At 40.7% G+C, this 21,456-nt stretch overlaps 2 protein-coding genes across 7 annotated transcripts; both read right to left on the bottom strand.

Moving 5' to 3' along the window:
- Window positions 1-715: 715 nt before the first annotated feature.
- LOC115017198 (trichohyalin-like) lies at window positions 716-12,450 on the bottom strand. Its single transcript, XM_029445467.1, has 10 exons — window positions 11,960-12,450; window positions 4,929-5,350; window positions 4,479-4,831; window positions 4,176-4,397; window positions 3,835-4,028; window positions 3,697-3,792; window positions 2,708-3,625; window positions 1,658-2,518; window positions 1,214-1,328; window positions 716-1,018 (listed from the first exon to the last, which is right to left on the bottom strand). Exons 1-10 carry the CDS (start codon window positions 12,343-12,345, stop codon window positions 812-814), a joined length of 3,774 nt encoding a protein of 1,257 aa, XP_029301327.1. The 5' UTR covers window positions 12,346-12,450; the 3' UTR covers window positions 716-811.
- A 251-nt stretch (window positions 12,451-12,701) lies between these two features.
- Window positions 12,702-21,426, bottom strand: LOC115017196 (glycerol-3-phosphate acyltransferase 4-like). 6 transcript variants are annotated; one of them, XM_029445460.1, is made up of 13 exons: window positions 21,299-21,426; window positions 19,461-19,735; window positions 18,027-18,096; window positions 17,646-17,943; window positions 17,071-17,145; window positions 16,790-16,879; window positions 16,580-16,673; window positions 16,340-16,455; window positions 15,635-15,690; window positions 15,271-15,356; window positions 15,058-15,186; window positions 14,838-14,917; window positions 12,702-14,178 (listed from the first exon to the last, which is right to left on the bottom strand). In XM_029445460.1, exons 2-13 carry the CDS (start codon window positions 19,626-19,628, stop codon window positions 14,019-14,021), a joined length of 1,422 nt encoding a protein of 473 aa, XP_029301320.1. In that variant the 5' UTR covers window positions 19,629-19,735; window positions 21,299-21,426; the 3' UTR covers window positions 12,702-14,018. The 6 variants fall into 6 exon arrangements, with proteins under 6 accessions (XP_029301320.1, XP_029301321.1, XP_029301322.1 ...); XM_029445461.1 differs by having other exon boundaries at window positions 19,461-19,771; window positions 21,299-21,376; XM_029445462.1 differs by lacking the exon at window positions 21,299-21,426 and adding an exon at window positions 21,238-21,275 and having other exon boundaries at window positions 19,461-19,771.
- Window positions 21,427-21,456: the final 30 nt, after the last annotated feature.

Raw genomic sequence — 21,456 nt, 5'->3', positions numbered from 1 at the left:
TGCCGACGCTTTTTCTGCTGCTATTCTTATTTCTCTCGTGTGAGAGACTTCGAGCAGCGGCTCGTGGATGCTTATAAATCACTGGGACTGTACTTTTTGCAGATATAGGCTTTGCAATATATCAATTTTTTATGACCCCAGAAATAGCTCAGCTACGATGCTCCGGTAAAGAAATGATGAGCAGGTTGTCAGGCTAGCTAGCTATGGGTTCAATTGATTGTTTGCTAATGCGAGTAAAGATGCAAAGATGCAAGTGTAGTTACAATGACACTTCCCACTTGCTAATCTAGCGAGAAAACAGACAGGACAGATGAAAAATGACAATTCTAGCTGACTAGACTAGACTAATGACTATTAAATCCTGTTGAGTGGATGAGATGGATTTTTTGTAACTGCTTATTGTAACCGTGAAGTTGCAGGGAAATATGCTTCATACAATTTGCAACCAGCAACTAGTTGCTTGGAAGTTTCACTGTGTAAAGACAGTCTGAGGCCAGCCAGCCTGCTCCTCATGAAGAAGCCAAACAGTTGTATTTATCTTCCTGTAGGAGTAGCTAAAGTAGGGCAACGTGTCTTTGGGGTTAGTCGAATCATGTAAACTTCGAATCAAGAAACATTATTATTATTAAAATGTTTTCAGAATAAATACACAAGAGGTTGTTTCAACATCACACGGGTACATACTGTATTAATATGTCACAAATATTACTAAATATTTAGAAAAATGTGGAATATTTTTGTATTTATTAACATCTTTGATTGCAAATGTACATTACATACAGTGGGGATAAAGTGTCAGATGTGAATCTACCTAGACAGGTTTCTTCAGAGAGTTCAGGGACATGAGAATACTTGGTTTCTCTTCTATGATGCGCACAAGCAAGTTGTCGATGTACTGCTCCAGATCAGATATCTTTTTGTTTCTGTCTGACAGCTGGTTTTCTTGTTTGAGCACCAGAGAGATGAGCTCCTCACGAGTCAGCTCGGAGTAGGGCCCTTTCAGCCCAGTGACATTTACCTGTGAGAGTGCATAAAACATGGATCATAAGCATGTGTATATTAAAAACACAAATATGACAAAAATAAGCCCTTAATAGGAGATTCAAATGTTGATGCTATTTGACGAACAAGCATTTACATATAAATATAGAAACTTTCCTTGGTTAATTTAGAGTTAGAAAACATATTAACCACCAAAACAAAAAAGGAATACCTTAGTCTTATCCTGATCTTCACAAAAGATTCCTGAAGATTTTTTATCTTTTTCTCCTTGAAAGATTGAAACGGACTGCTGTTCCAGAGGATTCAGGGGTTTTACAGGTTGAAGCCTGCAATGACAAAAAAAACAACAAAAGAAAGATTTAGGCACTGGCTGGATGAGAGTGATAGGAAATTAAGTATTGGTGCAAGTATGACTTCAATTCATACACATCAACCTTATCAGAGACAACTCAACAATACAATCACAGACATACGAGTATACTGTAATTGATAAATGAAAGGATGAATCATAGAAGACTCTAGATGAGAAATGTATAGCGTGATGAATCTTTTTATGAAAAGGCATGCTATTTGGAGCTAGTAGTGTGCGATCTATAATATATGAAGAGGTGCAAGAGTTATATACATATTCTGTTGAGGAGCAAATCCGTCTCACCTGCGTAAAGTTACAGGAGGCCCCTCCTTCTTCCCACCTGCCTCTTCCCCAGCACTCTGCACCATCACAGGCTGAGAGCCTCGCGGTGGAGCCTCCTGGACATGCTCCGGACTTATGGCCTCTGACTCGGGGTCACATGTGTGGGTTCCACTGTTGTCAGTCACACCTGTAACATGGTCTCCTTCAGTGTTTTGGTTGATTGAAGTGCTCGATGTGGCGGCTTCCTTTGCAGGAAGTAGGGGAGCGCGGGCCTTTGAGGATTTGATTTTAGTTTGAAAGGCGGCATATTTATCAGCAGTATGTGACACGACTGGAGGCCATTGTACTGAAGCAGTAGGACCAGAGGTTGCTCCGTCATCTTGGGCTGCATCATCATCATCATCATCAAATGGATTTAAGCCATATACAGTTGGGGTTTGTTTTGCCTTCGAGATACATTCATGGGACATGTTGCCATCAGAAGGCGGCGTTGTTTTGGGATCAGAGGATAGCCTCTCTGCCTCAGAACGCGGTTTAGATGGCGCAGGACGTTTACCGTGTTTGGCTAGGTTTGAGGTTTCTTTAGTGCCACTACTTTGAGTCAAGCTCTGGGTGTTCTTCGTATCTTGGGAAGACCTACTCAGAGGAGCGATCATTTGCACCGAGCGCTGAGGCAGAACGCTGACGGTTTGGAGGTCTTGGTCTTTACTTTTCTTGTTCATTTGTGCCAGATGTTGTGTAGAGCCATCCTGCTCCGGTCTCTCAGATTGATTTATTCCTGGGGGCTGAGGAGCCAGCCGCCTCTCCCGCTGAGTACCAATAGGATCCTTGTCATCAGTGGAAACGGTTTTGCTTCCCAAAGATGATGCTGCAGATTGATCCCTGGAAATGAGACAGACATGACATTTAAGCATTTAATTATAATGGAGTCTCCTGGGAAATACAAAATGCACCTTTTGTAGGATATTAAGATAATGTGTGAAATCTAGCAAGATTAGAGCACAAACAAAAGAGAACACATGGCTTCAGAGTATGTTTGATTTCGAGTAAAGTCAATTTGGAAATGTTAACCTTTGTTGGATAGATGACGCCTTGGCTGTGCTGCTGTCGGGTCCTGCAGGCGAGTCTGGAATCTCGCCAAAGTCATTATTTGAAAAGTTTTCATCAAACGGATTGGAAGTGACTTCTGCAGGGCTCTCCACAGGCACTTTAGGTTTCTTCCCTGCAGCTTTGGGTTTGGTTTGATTTCGTTCTTCTGCTTCGCTTGTTAACTTTTCTTTCTCCAGCTTCATAGCCTGGTCTTCTTTTCTCTTCTTCTCAGCTTTCGCCTCCCTCATAATCCTCTCTTCCTCAATCCATCTCCTCTCTTGTCTAATCTTTTCCTCTACCAATTTCTCATATTCTTCCTTTTCCTTCCTAGCCTTCTCCTCTTCCTCTTCCCTAATCCTGTCCTCTTCCTCCCTTTGGCTTTTTTCTTCTTCCTGAATTCTTCTCCTTTCTTGTTCTTCAAGTTTCCTCTTTTCCTCTGCCAACTGCTCACGCTCTTCTTCCTTCCTCCTCATCATCATCTCTTCCTCCACCCTTATCCTTTCCTCTTCCTCCCGTTTAATTTCCTCTTCCGCCTCAATCCTTTTCCTTTCTTCTTCCTCTAGTCTCATTTGTTCCTCTACCAATCTCTCATATTCTTCTTTTCCCCTCCTAGCCATCTCCTCTTCTCCTTTCCTAATCCTGTCCTCTTCCTCCCTTCGCCTCCTTCCTTCTTCCTCTTCTTGTCTTCTCACCATTTCCTCTTGTCTCCTCTCTTTCTCAGCCCTCTCCTTTTCCTCCTCCATCCAAATCCTCTCCTTTCTAAATGTTTCCTCTTCAATCCTTTCTTCTTCTTCAAGTCTCCCCTTTTCCTCTGCCAATATACGCTCCTCTTGTCTCCTCACTCCCTCTTCCTGAGCCCTTTCCTCCTCCATCCTAATCCTGTCCTCTTCCTCCCTTTGCCTCTTTTCTTGTTCCTCAAGCCTCCTCTTTTCCTTATGCTCCTCTTCCTCTCGTCTCCTCTTTCCTTATGCTCCTCTTCCTCTCGTCTCCTCTCTTCCTCAGCAATCTTCTTCTCCCTCCTGATCCCCTCTTCTTCCTCCTTTTTAAGTGTCTCTTCTTTAATTCTTCTTTCTTCTGCCTCCAGTCTCTTTAATTTCGCTAATTTACACTCCTCTTCTCGTTTCATCGCTCTCTCCTCTTCCTCCCTCCTCTCTTCCTGAGCCCTTTCCTCCTCCATCCTAATCCTGTCGTCCTCCTCCTTTCTAACTTCTTGTTCCTGTAATCTCTTATTTTCCTCTGCTAACCTTTCACGCTCTTCTTCATCTTGTTTCCTCCTCTCTTCCTGAACTCTCTCTTCCTCCTCCTTCCTAATCCTTTCCTCTTCCACCTTTCTAACTTTCTCTTCAATCCTTCTTTCTTGTTCCCTTAGTCTCTTTTCCTCTGCTAATCTTTCAAGCTCTTCTTCTCTCCTGACACTCTCTTCTTCCTCTTGTCGCCTCCTCTCTTTCACCTCCCTCCTAATCCTGTCCTCTTCCTCCTTTCTAACTTTCTCTTCAATCCTTCTTTCTTGTTCCCTTAGTCGCTTTTCCTCTGCTAATCTTTCAAGCTCTTCTTCTCTCCTGACACTCTCTTCTTCCTCTTGTCGCCTCCTCTCTTCCACCTCCCTCCTAATCCTTTCCTCTTCCTCCTTTCTAACTTTCTCTTCACTCCTTTTTTCTTCCTCTCGTCTCTTCTCCTGAGCCAACCTTTCAAGCTCTTGTTGTTTCCTAACCCTCTCCTCGTCCTCTTGTTTTCGCCTCCTCTCTTCCTCCACCCTAATTCTTTCATCTTCCTCCCTTTGTTCACCTACATCCTCTTTTAGATTGTCTACTTCCTCCTCCTCCTCCTCTGTCCATGGTGAATATTGCCTCACCGCCCTTAGTGAATCAACAGATGGAGGAGAGCTTTTGGGAACGTCCTCCATGGATTCGTGGCCTGAACTGGTCAGACTGAAGTTTGAGCCGATGCGAGAGGTCCGGGGTTGCGGCTCCTCACGGTAGACATGACTGCCATTGATGCACAAGTTATTCTGTTCCGCAGCTGCAAGCTTTTGATGATCAGAGGAGGAATCTTTGTTGCCCGAGCTGCCTGAGCGTTTATGCATCATGAACTTGAACTTCTTTTTACCTGGAAGGAGATGGAAAAGTTAACATGCATTTAATGACGGAGAAAATAAATTAAATATGGGAGTAAATAAATAAAAAAATGATCTCTTGCTCCTCACCTTCAGAAGAATCCACATTTAGACCTGACGACTGGCTCCCGCTCAGTGAGGAGTTCTTCGCAGGCAGAATAGACATGGACTGAGACATGTTCCTCTGCAGGTTAGACTTGGAAGAAAACAAAGACTTCATCTTATGTTTCTTCTTTTTTTCATCCTTCCCCGCAGCTACCTCACCGTTCCCCTCCTCCTCACTGTCCGTCAGAACTTGACTGAAGGATGGCACCACGTTAGACGCAGTATCAGATTCCTTTTTCTTGCCGCGTACTTTGTCCTTGAACTTGCCCAGGCGAGATCTGGATTTGCCTGCAGCAGAGAGGTCAAACATGCTGGCGGTCATGTTGTTTCTCATGAACTGGATGTCCACAAGAACCTCTCCTCTGTCTTTGTCTGCCTTGCCAGTCTTGTCCAGCAATTTAAACCATCTGTTAAAGAGTGGCAACATATTAGAAGAACATTTTTTGAATGCATGTGAACAGCTACATATTCCCCAAATGTCTGATTCATTGTACAAACATTTAAAAAATATATATATTCTTAAATTTCATTTATCTTGTTTGATGTTAAAATCTTTCTTATACCTGCAATACGTTTCTTGGCCGCTTGAGGGCAGTAGAAATAACCACCTTTCAAGTTGATATAGCTGTTTTTAGTCTACCAACCCCTGAGAGAAATATCCTAGCCCTCTAGCAGCTAGCAGGGAGTGTACAGTGGGCTCATATCATTTTTCAGAATTTAAAATACTGTCTACTCTGTATTTACATTCACTTTACTAACTTTTAAAGATCTAATGCTCCAGACACTAAATACAATAACAAGGTGGGAAAAAAGTATTTTATTAAAAAAGGAGCATTGTTTCCCTACAGACTGTTATTCACTTTATTGTAATGTCCTGAGTGGCTTAAAAAAGGGATCATAGACACTAAAAAGACTATCCATGTTGGTGTTTCGTCCTCAGGCAGCTTTGTGGAAACTGTGATCCATCCCGTAGCAAATGGAGAGTGACTCAGCAGCTACTTTAATGTTTTTGGAAAGTCTGTGAGGATCAAAAGTACACTGAAAACTGACCATAGAGGAAAGTAAAATAAATAATCAAATAATACTGTTGTGCCTGTGGCCGCCTCTCATGTGGGGAAGTTATGAATGCTTGTATTGTGTTTACTTTTTTTTTCTTCCCTTTTCCTCCAATGTCTCACATAGATTTATACTACTAAGCTCTCCGGTAGCTTGTGACCATCTATGCCTTGGAGACATGCGGCACACTCGCCCTTGTGCATATACTGAACGATTCCCAGACCTCTAACCCTGAAGGCCTGAAGTCAATAGAAAAGCCGGCTCCTTAAAGGAGGGCGTTTTTATCCGACAAGATTAGTCTCTGGTCCTCACAAAAGTTAAACTAGTCAGCGTTCACAGGGAAAATAAATCTGCTACACACCTCATCACCACCCTTTAAAAAAAAAAAAAAAACTACCACGTTTAGATGCAACTTCACAATATAATTCCAGTCCAGGAACAACCTCAAACTACCAACTTGAAATGTAAGTCTTGTAATAACATGTAGAAAAGCCCAAACCAACTCAGTGACACGTCCGCTGAGACCAGGTTGTGTCAACTTTGCACAGCTTCTGCACCTGAGTCATGGTCCAATACGAACAGAGGGGTCTCATAAAAAGCAGAATACTTAAACTGAACAACGTAAAGAAGCAGTCAGCATAAAAAGTGCACATCAGGCAGAAATCTGAGGTCAGCTCACCACTGAACAAACAACTCCAACTGAAATCTGGATTCCTGGGGAAATGAGGAAATGAGAAAGGGGCCGTGGGTGCAATTGTGTGCGTGTGTGTGTGTGTGTGTGTGTGTGTGTGAAGATCATTTTTCTGTGATGTGGCTGCATTATAAACAGTCTGTTCTTTCAATGTAAAAAAGAAAGAAAGTTGCATTAACAGATTTAGTAAGAAAATGTGGGCTAAAAAACAGAAAGAGCATTATGCAATAATAATAATAATATAATAATAATAGTCTAAATGTATCGTGCGTTAGTGCATCTATGTGCCATAAACAGTACCCCCCCCACCCCTCATTTTTTACATTACATCTTTCACTGAGATGTTATGATGTATAATATAGACCCAATCTTCCTCCGTTGAGATTCCCCCTCCCCTTACATCAGTGGTTCTCAACCTTTTTTGGGCCAGCGCCCCCCTATCCATTATCCAGGTCCCTTAGTTTTACAGTTATACAATGCTCAATATGGCCCAACAATACAAATAATATCTTTGAAAAGGTGGTTTATAGTATAGTATATAACGGCTGGACACTAAGTCAACATTATTGTTGATAGAGCTTCAGCCAAATCACAATAACCAAATGATGACACAATCTTAAACCTGCATTACATAATTCAGAGAAGCGGAACTGACACATCACAATTTCCTGTGGTGAATTTGTTAGCATACAGATGCGTCTTTACATATTTCAGCACACAGAGCAAAATGCGCATTTATTCTGAGTCGTGTTCATAAAAACACCTTTTAGCGCCGTTTTTTGGTCTCAACCAACACCTAAAAAAAATAAATAAAAAAAAGGGGGAAATATCTGGCTATTCATCTGCTAAAAGCTCCACTATGTACGAACTTCTCGTCTTCTAACATCGGTTTGCTGCGTGGAGCGAGACTTTAGCACTCAGATTGTTTTAGAGCCTTTTGACAGAAAACGGCTGCCTGCTGTGGCTGATCGATGGGAGCAGTGGACCAAAACAGTGATCTGAACATGTCCTAATGAGTACCAATATAGTCAGTGACCTAATGTTAATATCACAAATATTGACTATAGACTCAAGGACTTTGCATCTACTTTGGCTCTAAAGTTGAGTTTCAAAGTTTATTCTTAGACATAAAATAAACTGATATTTCACCCTTAGTTCAGACCTTAATCTCCTTAATCCATTTCAAGGGCTCATACAATTTAAATTTTAACACTTACAAGTCCATGCCAAATGTAACTCCAACTCTTGAAAAACTCATATTTGACTCAAAGCTTCATAGAGCTGAGAGGAACTGCAGAGTCTGGTATTAACTCTCTGGGTTTATGACTATGAGCGACCCCTTTCATACAAGTAGTCATGTAATCCATTGTTAATTAACAAAACATTGATTAAAACATTCTAGTTATATCAATGCACAAATTACCGGTAGTTTCTCTTATATTAATGATTGACACATTGTAGGCTGGGACATACCTGCAGCACCACAACACTTTGCATTTTAAACCATATTACCTTTAACTAATATTGCACCTCCTGAGATTTGGACATTTCCCTAGTACATATTGCAATTTCAATAACATTAATTGTCCAGCCCTAGTATAGCAAAGTACAAGTAGTATGATATTAGTATAGCATAGTGTTAATAATAATAATAATAATAATAATCACAACCCTGACCTTTGAACAACTACTAAATGCTGACTCATGCCACCAACACAAAACACACCCCTCATGAAATAAAGAAGAAGTAACCTAGTTCAGTTTAAACAGAAGGGAAGTTGCAAAAGAGTCAGGCCGTTAACAGTTTTGGGGTAGTAAGCAGCAGGACGAGGAATTACTGTGAAAGTGGCTTTCACTCAACAGCCTGGATGATAATAATGATGAGGATGATGCCCTTAACTCAGGAATCTGCCCATAACCCATAACCCATAACCCATAACCCATAACCCGTGTGAAGAGTAGAAAGTGTTCTGCTCTACTGGACAGACGCCACAAGAGGATAATGCATGACTAAACACTTTGTCAAATGTTTTCTAGTTTCTGCACACACACGTCCTTCCTTGTGAAGCCTGGACAACTGATAAGACAGTGCGTGGGTCAAGTCTTATCACAGGGCACAGCTGTGTGAGTGGGAGGAGAGCTGAGTAAGTAAAAACGTCGAAGGAACAAAACTTTCCAGAGAGTCAAAGAACCAAAATGTGCAAAGAAACTGACAAGAAATTCCTCTTCCGAACACAATGCATGCTTTGTCATGGAAAGATTAACTTACACTGAAGCTGCTTCAAAAAACTGTACAGAAGCTGAGACTTTCCTTACTACAGGTTACTTAATACCTTTACACCAATGTTTCTACACAGAAGATATAACATTTATTTATTATTATTTTTCCGTATCCAGGCTTCACGTCGCAGATCTGACAACAGATTTTGGTAATAGAGGCACTGCAGTAAAATGTCATTGTGCTGGTCAGCAGCCTCATCGATGTGGGTGTTAGAATGCACTTTTAGTTGATGGGGTTTAAGTCGCTTTAAGAGGACATTTTGACATGTCAGAGTATAAACAATAAAAGGTTTGTTAATATACGTACTATGCTCCAGTAACTAAATTCATTTTCACTTGAGCGGTCTAAATGTTCGAGGACTTTTGAGTGTCATCTTTAGTTTGTTTAAGAAAGCAACGCATGTTCAAAAAGAGTAACACTTGGTGGAAAATGTGCTTTCGCTAAAGATTCAGCAAACACCTCGTACATTAAAACAGAGCTGTTGTTGTACTGGCAGCTCGTGTTTGTCTGTCGGGGGGGGTCAGTACAGACACAGATCTTGCTCTGAAAAACTGACCTTGCCAGACTTCTGTTGCCATCACTGTTTGCTTTTCGTAGATAAAAACAGTCAGGAATGTGGGGCTGGAGCTGGATTTAAACCTCCGAGCCAAGGTGCTATTCACATAGCTCAGAGAGGGCCACACGAAGAACAGGAAACAAGCTGGGCATTTACTCAACACCAGCTAAAGCATGTTTGCTGATTTCATAAATCCCCATTTAACATTTTAAAAAAACAGTGCTCAAGGGGAAACAAATGTCTGATTTCTTTGAATGACACGTTGTCAAAAGAGCAGATGTAACACACACACACACACACAAGCAGCCAGGTGAGGTTCAGTTTAGCATGCTGAGAGAATTGGACACGAGCCAAACTCCGAGAAGCAGGCAGAACGATATGAAATGTATCTGGTCACACAACCAGATGCATTTGAGTCACAGCTCACTTCATGCTCTCAGATCCGAGTCAACTATGGATTTTTTCGCTGTGATGGCAACAAAAATAAAAAGCGGATTGACTGCTTGCTCCTTTTTATTGAAAGGTTTTCCATAATGAACAAAACCTATATTGTTTTATGCTGGACAAAACATGAGCAGTAATGAACATCAAATGCAATGGACTACATTACAATTCATTGCAATGAGCCAAGACATCAGACAGACGCAAACAACAACAACCCTGGAGGAGTTGGGAGAAGTGTGTGCGTTTTGTATAATACCACACACACACGGTGGGGCATTAAAATACTCAACAGATTAGCACAGTGGTTCTCAACCTTTTTTGGCCAGCGCCCCCCTATCCATTATCCAGGTCCCATTTTTTGCGTGTGTTTATGAATTACCTTGCAGGCCGTACACACAAACGCCCCCGTTGAGAACCCCTGGATTAGCACATTCTTACTGAACAACAGTCATGGCTGATGGCTCTTGCGTTTCTAACTTTAACAAGGTACCTTGAATTAGCGTCTTTGAGTTTCTAGAAAAGTGCTATACAAATCTAATTTATTATTAAAATGTAAAGCATTTGACAGACTGAAGAGCATATTTTTCCCTTAACAAAAAAAAAAAAGGAGCAGGTATAATCGTCATTAGTGAGACCGCACAGTAGCACCAGCAAGGCCATTAAAACCTGCTCACTGCTTCACCTACTTTGCTCTGTGTGAATGTATTGTAATGAGACTCTGAATGCTTGGTGTGTTTTTTTTATACAAAAATGTGCATAATGAGGTGGAGTCTTAGTCTTCTTTGGGGAATCTGTCCGTTGTAAGTTCAGTCAATGAAAGAGTGACTCCTTTGACTCGCGTCTTTCGAGTAAGTAATGCTGATTGGCATCCTTGCAGGCTGTTGCCACAGGAACAAATCCCTTAAGCTGCACTGGAGCGAGTGAGCAACATTCATAAATCAAAGCCACCAAAGCGGGTGCTGTGTGTGTGCTCCAATACCTCACCTCAGTGAGGAAAAAAAAAAAAGGTGTAAGGTGAGGGAACTCACTTCTAAAAAGAAATAAATGGTTTGAAATTATTAAGGATTTAATAAGGATTATGGAGTTTTGTCCTGCAAGAACACAAAGCTGCAGTATGACTGACAGAACCAGCAGGTGTTCTCCTGTGGCGCAGCTGGAAATTAAAGTTGCCCAGTCTTCATTTCACCTCCCATGAATAATCATTTACATGCAGCTGAAAGCTAAGAGTAACATCTGCCCAAAAATGACATATTGCATATGCATAGAACACGGTCTTGTATTTACATGTAGAGAACTGGGGGAAAGAAAACATACATTAGGCTGCATAGTGGTGTTTGATGCCCAGACTGCTTAAAAATACAGTAGTCATTTGGTCATTTCTAAAGGAGAAACACTTTTTCTTTTGGTAAGTCTGTTCTCAGGGTCCGCTGCAGAAGAGTTTGATTGCTCAGAGAAAAACTTTTGGGCACACCATGGCACAGGTTGCGTCTCCTTTATCACAGCATAACTCAACAAAACCAACCCGTAACTGTCACGTGTAGGTGCATATAGGTATGCTTGTACACATGTGGATGTATCTGGTGTCTTTCATAGTTTTGTTGTACACTGAAATGTATTTATGCACTTATGTGAGGCTGATCCAACCAATCAATTAGAGTTGATATTAATGGTTCGTAGAGATTTAAAGACCATTTGTCAATTACTTGGATAGTTTATGGACAGCAAATGTTTCAGCAACTGGGTCCATCTTCTTAAATTACTTTATAAATGGAAATGTATCTTTAGTCTTCTATAACGACAAACTAAACATATTTGTGTTTTGGATTGGTGGTCGAACAAAACAAGGACTTTTCTGGACTGTCTGACTCAAATTAGTCTGTAGATTAAACAGATATTAAAATAATGGTTAGTTATTACACTAGGCCATCTCAATCCACATTTTGTTATAATATATATTGACCCTGTAACTTCCTGTTGTGTGCACTCACTCGGTCTTGATGCGGGTTTTGTCCTCGCTGAGCTGCAGCAGGTTGATGACCGCCTGTCCCAGCAGCTTGTCGGGACCCACCAGGGCTCGGTGCAGGACGTGGACATGCAGCGTGCAGCGCTCCGTGCCTCCTCTGCCGCTCTGATGCAGCAGCGGCGGCAGGTCGAAAGCGGCCTCCTCCTTCCACACCGGTGCCACGCTCTTCTCCACCACCGAGGTCTGAAACTTCTCCTTGCCCACTTGCATGACCGCGTACGCATCGTTAGTGCCGCTTTTCCCCTTTATCCTGAGGCCTCTGGCTTGTTGCACCGTTACCTGGACGCTTGTGGGACACCACTGCAGATCCACCAGAGACATGCTGACAAAACCTGTTGCTACACCACACATATATTAAATCCCAAAACAAAACGCGGTGAAGTCTACCATCGGCTCACCGTGAGACTGGACAGAAGCGACTCGAGGAAAGTTTCACCCATGATTTTGAGGAAACAGCTGATTGGGCGTGGTTACACCGAGAGGGGTCCTTGGTTGAGACAAGACACTCCTCCAGATTAACAGATTACGTGAAACCAATCTGACCCGCTGCGTGGCCCTTTCACACCACAACAAACATGTGTGACCAATAGGCCACACCTGATCCACGTTGACACCTGACAGAGTGCATCAACTCACATCAGCTGCATTGACTGACTGATTGATTTGGATACTCACCTAAATTGACAGTTATTAATCATCATAGCCCTTGGTTGGTTAAATCTTTTAATTAAAGACATGTTTACGATCATTTAAGTATGTTCTATCTACTCCTACTTTAAGTAGGTCATCTTGGTCTGAAAACTCTGCTCTAGTTGTCACGTGGAGAGAGGACAGGATACCTGACAAGCCTGCAACACCTGATAGGTTGTATTCAGTTTCACAGGCAGCTCCAGTTTGACTCTTAATCAGGCTGCAGTGTCAGTGTCTGCATGGATTGTTCTAAAATACCTGAACTGTGTTTTGTTTTTTTAATCTGTTTTAGCCCATTAATGAACTGGACACCTTTTTCAGAGTGGATTCCCTGCATTTACCTCAATAAACCCTCAATTCTCATGAGTTTGATTACACGGGTATGGAAAATGTATTTATTTCAAACCGCTGTCTTATCTTGATTTGTAGATTTGTTTCTCATGCCATCAAATGCACAATGGATTATGTCTAAACACTGACTCCTGCTGTTGAAAAAAGGGAACAAAATGAAAATGTTCTGGCCAAATTCTATTCGATTTGCATCACTCCTTCAAAGACAGACTTTCCTAACAACCTGAGACAAACAAGGCCTGAACATGTTTGATCTCACTTTCACCGCTCCCTGGTGCCAAACAAAGATTAAGGGCAAAGATGCGTATAGAGCCTTGAGCCAATTAGCAATGTGACGCACAAATGTTGGCACTGCCACTGTCTGCCTGTGATGTAACGACTGTAGTACTAGGCACTGAAAATAGTCCCAACTTTCTTATTGGCTGTGCACCTGTTAACATTTGAATTGTTTACAAATGTTTTTAGAAGAGAATGAGTTTTAATGAGATATACAACAAGCTCACATTGCATGACAATTTAGGCAGGACAATTTAGGTCACTATCGGACTTTGGTCAATGAACATCCATCAAAATAAAAAAGAAGACAAACTGGCCTATTAGCATTTGTCTCTCAATGTTTGAGCTTTCTGTACTGTAAGTGTAACCATTCTCCTAATTTCAATCATACAAACAATGTAAATAAATATAGATTTAATAAAAACATAAATATGAAAACATAAAAATACTTTCCTTCAGAGTCTGGTAAAAATAACAGTTAAACTGCCTTCACACGATCAGCGGTAAAGCTGCTCTGCGCTGGCTGTGCTGTTGTCTTCCTATGGGAAGAGCGGTGCCGTCCGACTACGCGGAAGCAAAGAGTACATTTCCTGTCATGTGAAGGCAGCTTTACATTAATTAACAATATACATTCCTACTTCTGATCATTTACATCTATCATCACATGTAAGATTCTGTATTCATAATGGCATATAGTCACTGTGTCCTCATTGTCCTTTTGTTGAATCATCTGGATTTTCAATCTCTAAATGTGTGCTGTCACCTTGGTCCCCCTCGTCCTGCTCACCTACAAGAACTTTACTGTAAAGTTTCTGCTGCTCCTCTTTAAAAGCATCTTTCACTTTTGCCCGTTTCAGACCTCCATCCCTGAGAGCACGCGGGTAAAAAAATGAAAAAGAGAATCACACACAGACTCAACACAGTGTCATTAGTGTCTTCCACAAACAACTGAACTTCAGGGTGTAATACTGCACAGTTTGTGTCAAAGCTAAAAGCCAACAATGATCTGTTTTGTCAATCAGCATGTGTTTTACGCCATTGCAAACCTCTCTATCCAACAACCATTAACATACAATTTTACTGATCTATGGCATTACATAAGATGCGTTTCCATCCAGCTGTTTTTATGCGTATTTTCAATTTCCACATAAAAGATCTGAGGGGAAATGTGGAACTCAAAGTATTGCAAAAACAATGTTATGCGTGACTGAGATGGTGTGTATCGTTAAATGCAAAATGCGACAGAGTGCAATGTAAACAGACTTTAAGACTGTAAAATTCCTCAAATTAATACACGAAACAAACATTAATAACATTTGTCCATCATGTTTTCTAAACTCATAGTGCCTTGTACTTCTGCAATGGTATATTGGCACCTGAGATTTAGCGCCACTTATTGCTTATCTCAATGAACCAACTTCTTATACTTACACAACAGTAGTGACTGGAAACACGCAAACATTTACATTTTCTTTTCTGAAAAGAATGTGCACTGTATTGGGATGTAAACTTGGCTAATGACTCACCAAATGAGATCCACTAATCCTCCTTGTGCAGCTATGGCTGCTTTCACCCTGTTGGCAAACTGCACCGCATCCTCCCCTTCCTACACAAGGACAATACAAAAGAACAGGCTAAGAAAAAGGTGGAAAAAGTACTTCAGTCGACAGAAATAATAGATGATCTTCTATCCCTGCTTTGATAATACACACTGTGTTTCTTTGTAAGGTTGTGAAAGAGTTTCACCTCTCTGTTCATAGGCGGCAGGTACCAAACGCTGCAGACGATGGCCCAGCTGCTCATCATCCTCAGCAGATAATTCACCATGCCAAACTTACTGCTGTTCCAGAAAGCATCCCCAAACCTAGGATCATACTGCAAGACGGACATAAAGTCATATCAAGTGTAGAAGAGCAAAATGAGCAGAAAGGAGAAAAAATAAAAATAAAAGGTTCCCACCTTAATGGCGACTGGATAGACTGTGCAAGCAATTTCAAAGCTGCCCTTTTTGAACATCATCACTGATGTGTTGTTGATGCAAGTACCTGCAGAAGACACAGTGGGAACCAATCACATTTTATTTGTACAGCCCAACATCACTGATTACAAATGTGTCTCGGGGGGGGGGATGCCTCTCCAAGGTCAGACAGACGTGCAACAGATGTCGTGTTTACAGAAACAATCTATATGACTAAAACGATTATGTGAACATAAATAAATGAGAAAAGATGGATCCAGGAGGATGTGAAAAAGCCTTTATTGACACTACACAACAAATGTTATGGGCTCTACACGTGTCTTTATAAGAATGATATCACCATACCTTCAGGGAAGATCAGGATGGGCTGTTTAGTTTTGTCAGCAACATGATCACTTAGCCTGAAACGACAAAGCAGAAGTGATCAAAACATATTATTTAAAGAATCTTTCCATTAGCTTCACCTCTAGAGTTCAAGCAAAATGATGTTCGATCTTAACCACTACTATTATCGCAACCACTGATCATTATCTTATTATCTTCATACTCCATGATCTATGCATTGAATTATCACTAAAGTGCTCATAAATTGCATGAGGTGTGGTTATATATTACCTTCTTAAATGCATATAAACACATGTTCTATCAACAAGAAGATGCTACAGACTATTCCAGTTGTATTTTTAGACCATGCTCATTGTTAAGGTTATTATTTGTTGGCAGCCATACATGCATACCGATGTATCATACACTGAGAGAACATTGGAGTTTCTTATAACACATGTTTAGAGCAAAGATAAAAAACGTTTCTACCAGTTGATATAATCTACTCACAGCGCTGCCATCAGATGGACCTGAGACAAAAACACATTTCTATAATGTGGGTGCAAAACTGTTGTCCCTTATGTTTTAAGTCAAATTGTAACAAATGTGTATTGCGTATCATAATTCAATACAACATCCTGAATGAAAAGCGGTTGCACAGCAGCGGGAGGACCACAATGCAACTGGAGATAAGAGCAACGCAACACTGAGAAGATGCATTGTTACCGTTTGGCCACTAGGTGTCTGTCTTTGACTTCTGATCGTTCGAACCAGATGTGAGGAGAGGATTTGACCATGGCTCGTTGTACCATTCCCATCAACCCTCCATGCAGCTGTCCAACCTGAGAGACAAGTTCAACCCAAGTTCAGCTCAAAAACAACGTCTCTACACATTTGTTTCCTTCATTTATTCTTATGAAGACCGAATACACACACTCACTCACGGAAACACACAAACTTTTCTACCATAGAGTAGCAGCCATCATTGGCCAAGATGATGATATCAATGGGTGTTGTGTGATTGGACACACAGATACAGCCATTCTTTGGTTTATTCTCTCTGAAATTAAATTAAAAAAGCTGTTAACTTGTGAATGTTACTGTTCTGGTGATTATAATGTATTCAATAAACTCTTAGTAAGCTAATATTGTTCCTAAATATTCAATATATTTTACCTGTTATGATAGGTGATGATTGCTGTGAGAGCTCTCACACAGATGCGGTAACACATCAAATGAATCTTCTCACTCAGGTAGAGCATTAACCTGAAGACATGCAGCATTATGCCAGAACACTTACTCCCTGCACCGTTCAAGGTCACATTTAGGCTAAAATACATATAGGTTACAATGAGTCAGTCAGGTAGCTTTTGCTCATCTTTAGTTTCGACCCACGTTATAGGGACATAACTTCACATGCATGCTTGAACTGTTACTGAGAATTTGGGGAAACTTACTCTCTATTTGGTAAAAAGGTCAGCAAAGTAGTCAGGACCACAAGCAGACCAATGCCAGTGACTGCCAGAGTAACCCTGCAGAAAAAATAAAACACATCGTTAGAGCTGAACCGCATAGTTCGAAGCTTCATTCCTAATGTCGACATTTTCATTCTAAATCAATATTCAAATGTTTGTTAAAAAAAGAAATAAAAAAAGGAAAGAAGATCATTATGTATCTGCATTTGCTTGATTCGCCATCGAGACGTCTTCACTTTCATACCAACAGCAACTGTAGAAAGATGTTGAAGAAATCACCTGTTTGGCAGCGTTCAAAGATGATTTAATAAAAATAGATTTTATCCAATGAATCCCTTTTTTTAAATTGTATTAATTATTTTTCATAAAATTTGAAGTTTCATTAAAAAAAAACAATAAAAGCTTCAAATTTAAAAACAGAAATGACATTCGGCACAGCCCTACATTTACTTTACTCAACACTGAACAAGTTATTCACCCATTTGCAGCTTTTGTCCGATGAGATTAATGTTACTGGCTGGACCACATACAGTAACCCGCCTGTGTGCTGCTCTGACCTGAGAGGCAGCAGGACGCCGTAGCGGAGCAGGACTCCAACGGCCCACATGACAGTAAGTCTCAGACTGATATGATGGAAGTTGTAGTTGCTTCGAGTCAGCAAGTTCCAGCTATCCAGCTCCTGGGAAGAAAAGCGCTTGGTCACCTCGTCATCCAAGATGCTCTCCACACCTCTCCGGCAGAAGTAGAAGATATCAGCCATCTCAAACTCTGGCTCCGTGCGCGAACAGCTGGCAGAACCCCGGAGCTCCAGGAGCTCCTGCTGTAAGGACGATGGTGGTTTTTTGGCTATGATTCCTGCAATGACGACGTGCATTTGAGTTAATGGTCAAATTAAAACATCATTCATGACTTGGAAATATTGAATATAACTTGTTTACCATTGCTATATGGTTTATAGAGTTGCTGATTTTTTTCCTTTGCTCCCATCTCCATTCGTGAGGTTGTCCACTAATTTAAGAGAAAAAACATTTAGATAACTAAATTAGAAAACAACATTGTTACATTTTCGTTGTTTGCTGTAATGTTTGACATACGGAAATGTAAGAGTAAGAACTAAAGACAAATGCTGACGAACAGCTGTAATGTTGGATAAGCAGTAATAAGCACTGCAGGCCCCCAAATTACATTCAAGCTTAGACATTCAAAGAGGATATGTGCAGAATATAGATAGTGATATGACCAGAGGGATGCAATTAGGCAACATGATCCCTGGAGACAGAGAACATATCTTTCTGCTTGCAGCTGACAAAACAATGCAAAGGAATCGCAGAAACACGATTCTGGGTTCAGTTTCAGTTTCAAAACCTTTGTCTGACATAAAACGGTCACACTTTTAACGCCTAGACCTAGAGAGAGGACATTAAAAGAACCATTATCTGAATGTGTAATGATGTGAACAATGTGCATTCCAGCAGGGCTGTAGCTCATGGAAAACAAACTATTCACAATTAGTATGGTACACACACACCTACACCAACAAGTACTCCCAGGCCTGCTGCATGAAGCAAAGATGATTCACACTGCCAAAAGCTTACCAGCCTTGAAAGATACTAAGGATGATTTGGCGGTTTAGATAGGCCTCTAAAGCCAAACACAAAGCTTCCTGTTGTCCATCCGTGAACACCACACACCTATTCCCCGAAGGAGGTACACAGAGCTAAATCAAGATAGTAGAACCATGTGGATCGTACAGACGAAACAGCAATGCCACATGTGTCAGTAGAATGGAAGTGCGCCACAATTACCTTGATTCTGCCGTGTCGCAGGTGTAATTTGACTATATATGAAGGCCGTGGAACATCAGCTCCATGGTGGGACAACTGCCTTACAACAGCTGTCTTTAACTGTAATACAACCTTAAAGAAATTGGTAAAGCCATTTGCAATCCTGCTCAGAAAACAGTTTTGTACCTAATTGTTCAGCTTTCATCGTGACTGCCATTATCCTGAGTGTAGAATGGGTGTTCTCACAACTCCCTCAGAAACTGAAGGACCCCAGGGGTGGACCTTCTTGTGTTCTCTGCACCACATCTCAAAAATCCAAACTTCATCCCAGGAGGCTTAGCTCCCCGCAGTATGGGACTAGACATCCCTTGTGTCTGCCCCAAAACCCAAGTCCCTGAGGAAAGGGAGGCAGCAGCATGGACTCTAACAGTCCCACTGACAATTGTGTATTACTATTTTTCTGAAATGTCTTGCAATGAATAATCAATAAATAATCCAACCTTCTCAGTTTGCCAAATCCCTGGTTCAAGGACTTTGATATTGTGTGCCCTTCAAAAACAGTGTGCATTACATAGACACCAAGCTCACCTCAAAGATCTTGAGAAGTGTCCTCATGTATAGTCTGCGGAAACCAAAAGAGACTCCAAGTACAGCTGGCACAATTATGAAGACAAACAGAAGAGTCAACCAGACAGTGATGAAGATGCCAAGACACCTGCACAGCAGGTTGTCAGCAGGAAATGTAAACCAAGCCATGATGCTCCACGGCTGAAGAGACACGGAGAGCAAAGAGGCTGCACACCGCCCACAGCTTCAGGACAAGTCTCCTGGTCCGTTTGAAGAGTCGGTGTCTGAAGCCGACTCTGAAACGCACATTAGGAGGAACTCATTGTCTGCGTCTGACAAAGACAGCACAACGTATCAAGATCAGTCATAAAAAGGTACAAACTTTATAATCCCCCGTGTTCCCTTTCAGGTGACTTGTTCTGACTTGTGACTTACTTTTAATTACCTTTTGACCATTATACTTTGTTGATGGCCAACATAAAGTAAGTTTTCAGACACATCATTTAACTTATAAATTATTATAATATTGACATATTACTAATATAATCAAGAATTTATATATACTAATATATATATATATATTGATGTAATATATTATGTTCTGGCTACCCCTCCCCTCAATGGTGCATTGTTAGAACTAGATCTAGTGCTGGTGGGGAACTTCTGTTGTTATCTATCATCGAATTAAGCTTAAATGCAAAACGTTATCATATTAGGGGGGTGTCTTTTTAAGGGTCCAAAATAACACAATTTTCTTTATGAATTCTCTGACTTTTTTGTGACGGCATGCAGAAGAGTTATTCCAGCTTTACAACAATCACGCATTGGCTGTCGCTCAGTTAGTAAATTGAGAGTCATTGCCTTACTGTAGAAAAACTGGAATAAAAATGATGCAAGCAGTCAGAAATAAAGCTACAATTACTATTAGTAATTAATTTCTGAGTTATCTACCCACAGCTTCAGTTATAGCTGGCTAGCATCTTGTATATCTGTGTAATTAAAACTATGAAATATTGTAAATATCTTGGAAAAATGACTCGCAAATAGGGACCATGCAGAAATGAACCCAATGTTGTCCTTTTATGTTGTTTACTGTTATGTGATTAAATGGACAGTGCCATATTTAGCCTATGTGTATATTATGATTGTCAAATAAAACTATCTAACTATCTATCATCTGTAACTGACCTTGATTTGCTGCAAATGCCTTCCTTTTTGTAAAAATCGGTTTCTTCATATTTATTTGTATTTATCTATTTATTTTGAGGTCCTATGTCAGGGAATGTTGAACATCATAAATAAACAAAACGTAAATAATAATAATAATAATAATAATATTGTCAATATTTATGAATTGAATGTAAGAATAAAAAGTTAAAAGACGCTAAAACCTCACAACAGAGGGATGGGACACAAAACTGTTCAATATGACAGTTAGTTAAGGAATAATTACCAACTCCAAGTGACAATTTAACCAACTACTTTATAGGATCACACAAATACGTAGTTTGTAATCAACAATGATTAAGTTACAGTAGTTAACATGTAACAACCTGCACTGAAATATAACAGCAACGCTTTACATGATCAAGAATATTAACGGTTATTTAACGACCAACCAACAGTTAATAGGCTTAACCTTTCATCCCCAGTGTAGCCTGCTAGCATCCTGTAACGTTAACGGGACACATTACCTTAACCTGCCGCATTATGTTGTGAATTATTAAAAAGTTTCGTTAAGTTTGGTTCGTAACATGCTAGCTTACAACAAGGTAACTGCCAGGTTAATAAAGCTCACTTTGACTAACGGCTAACGGCTAACGTTGTGTTAGCTAACTGTTGCTTGTACCGGCTCTTACCGTCCTCCGGATTTAACGCTAGTCATGTGCCGGAGGAGGATATAGATGACAGACGGTCAGCAGGTAGCTCTGGACAGTCCAGGCTGAAGTAACGTTACATGGATCTCTGACTCTGCTGTTGGCTTTATTTACAAGCTTTCAGCAACATGACAACAGCT

Source organism: Cottoperca gobio, chromosome 12, assembly GCF_900634415.1.
Source record: "Cottoperca gobio chromosome 12, fCotGob3.1, whole genome shotgun sequence".
In the NCBI taxonomy this organism is placed as follows: Eukaryota; Metazoa; Chordata; class Actinopteri; order Perciformes; family Bovichtidae; genus Cottoperca; species Cottoperca gobio.
The sequence above is the reverse complement of the archived record's forward strand: the minus strand, read 5'-3'. Positions and strand labels throughout refer to the sequence as shown.

Excerpts from the sequence above, each read along its gene's own strand:
- LOC115017198 (XM_029445467.1), bottom strand. The coding sequence starts at position 12,345 with ATGTGTGGTGTAGCAACAGGTTTTGTCAGCATGTCTCTGGTGGATCTG. Across the intron at positions 4,398-4,478 it reads AGGAAGATGAAAGAATTAGG|AAGAGACGAGAGGAAGAAAA; the intron begins GTGGAGGAAGAG and ends TTGGCTCAGGAG. Across the intron at positions 1,329-1,657 it reads CCTCCTGTAACTTTACGCAG|GCTTCAACCTGTAAAACCCC; the intron begins GTGAGACGGATT and ends TTGTCATTGCAG.
- LOC115017196 (XM_029445460.1), bottom strand. The coding sequence starts at position 19,628 with ATGGCTTGGTTTACATTTCCTGCTGACAACCTGCTGTGCAGGTGTCTT. Across the intron at positions 15,691-16,339 it reads AGACACCTAGTGGCCAAACG|GCTAAGTGATCATGTTGCTG; the intron begins GTAACAATGCAT and ends TTGTCGTTTCAG. Across the intron at positions 14,179-14,837 it reads GGATTAGTGGATCTCATTTG|GGATGGAGGTCTGAAACGGG; the intron begins GTGAGTCATTAG and ends GCGTGCTCTCAG.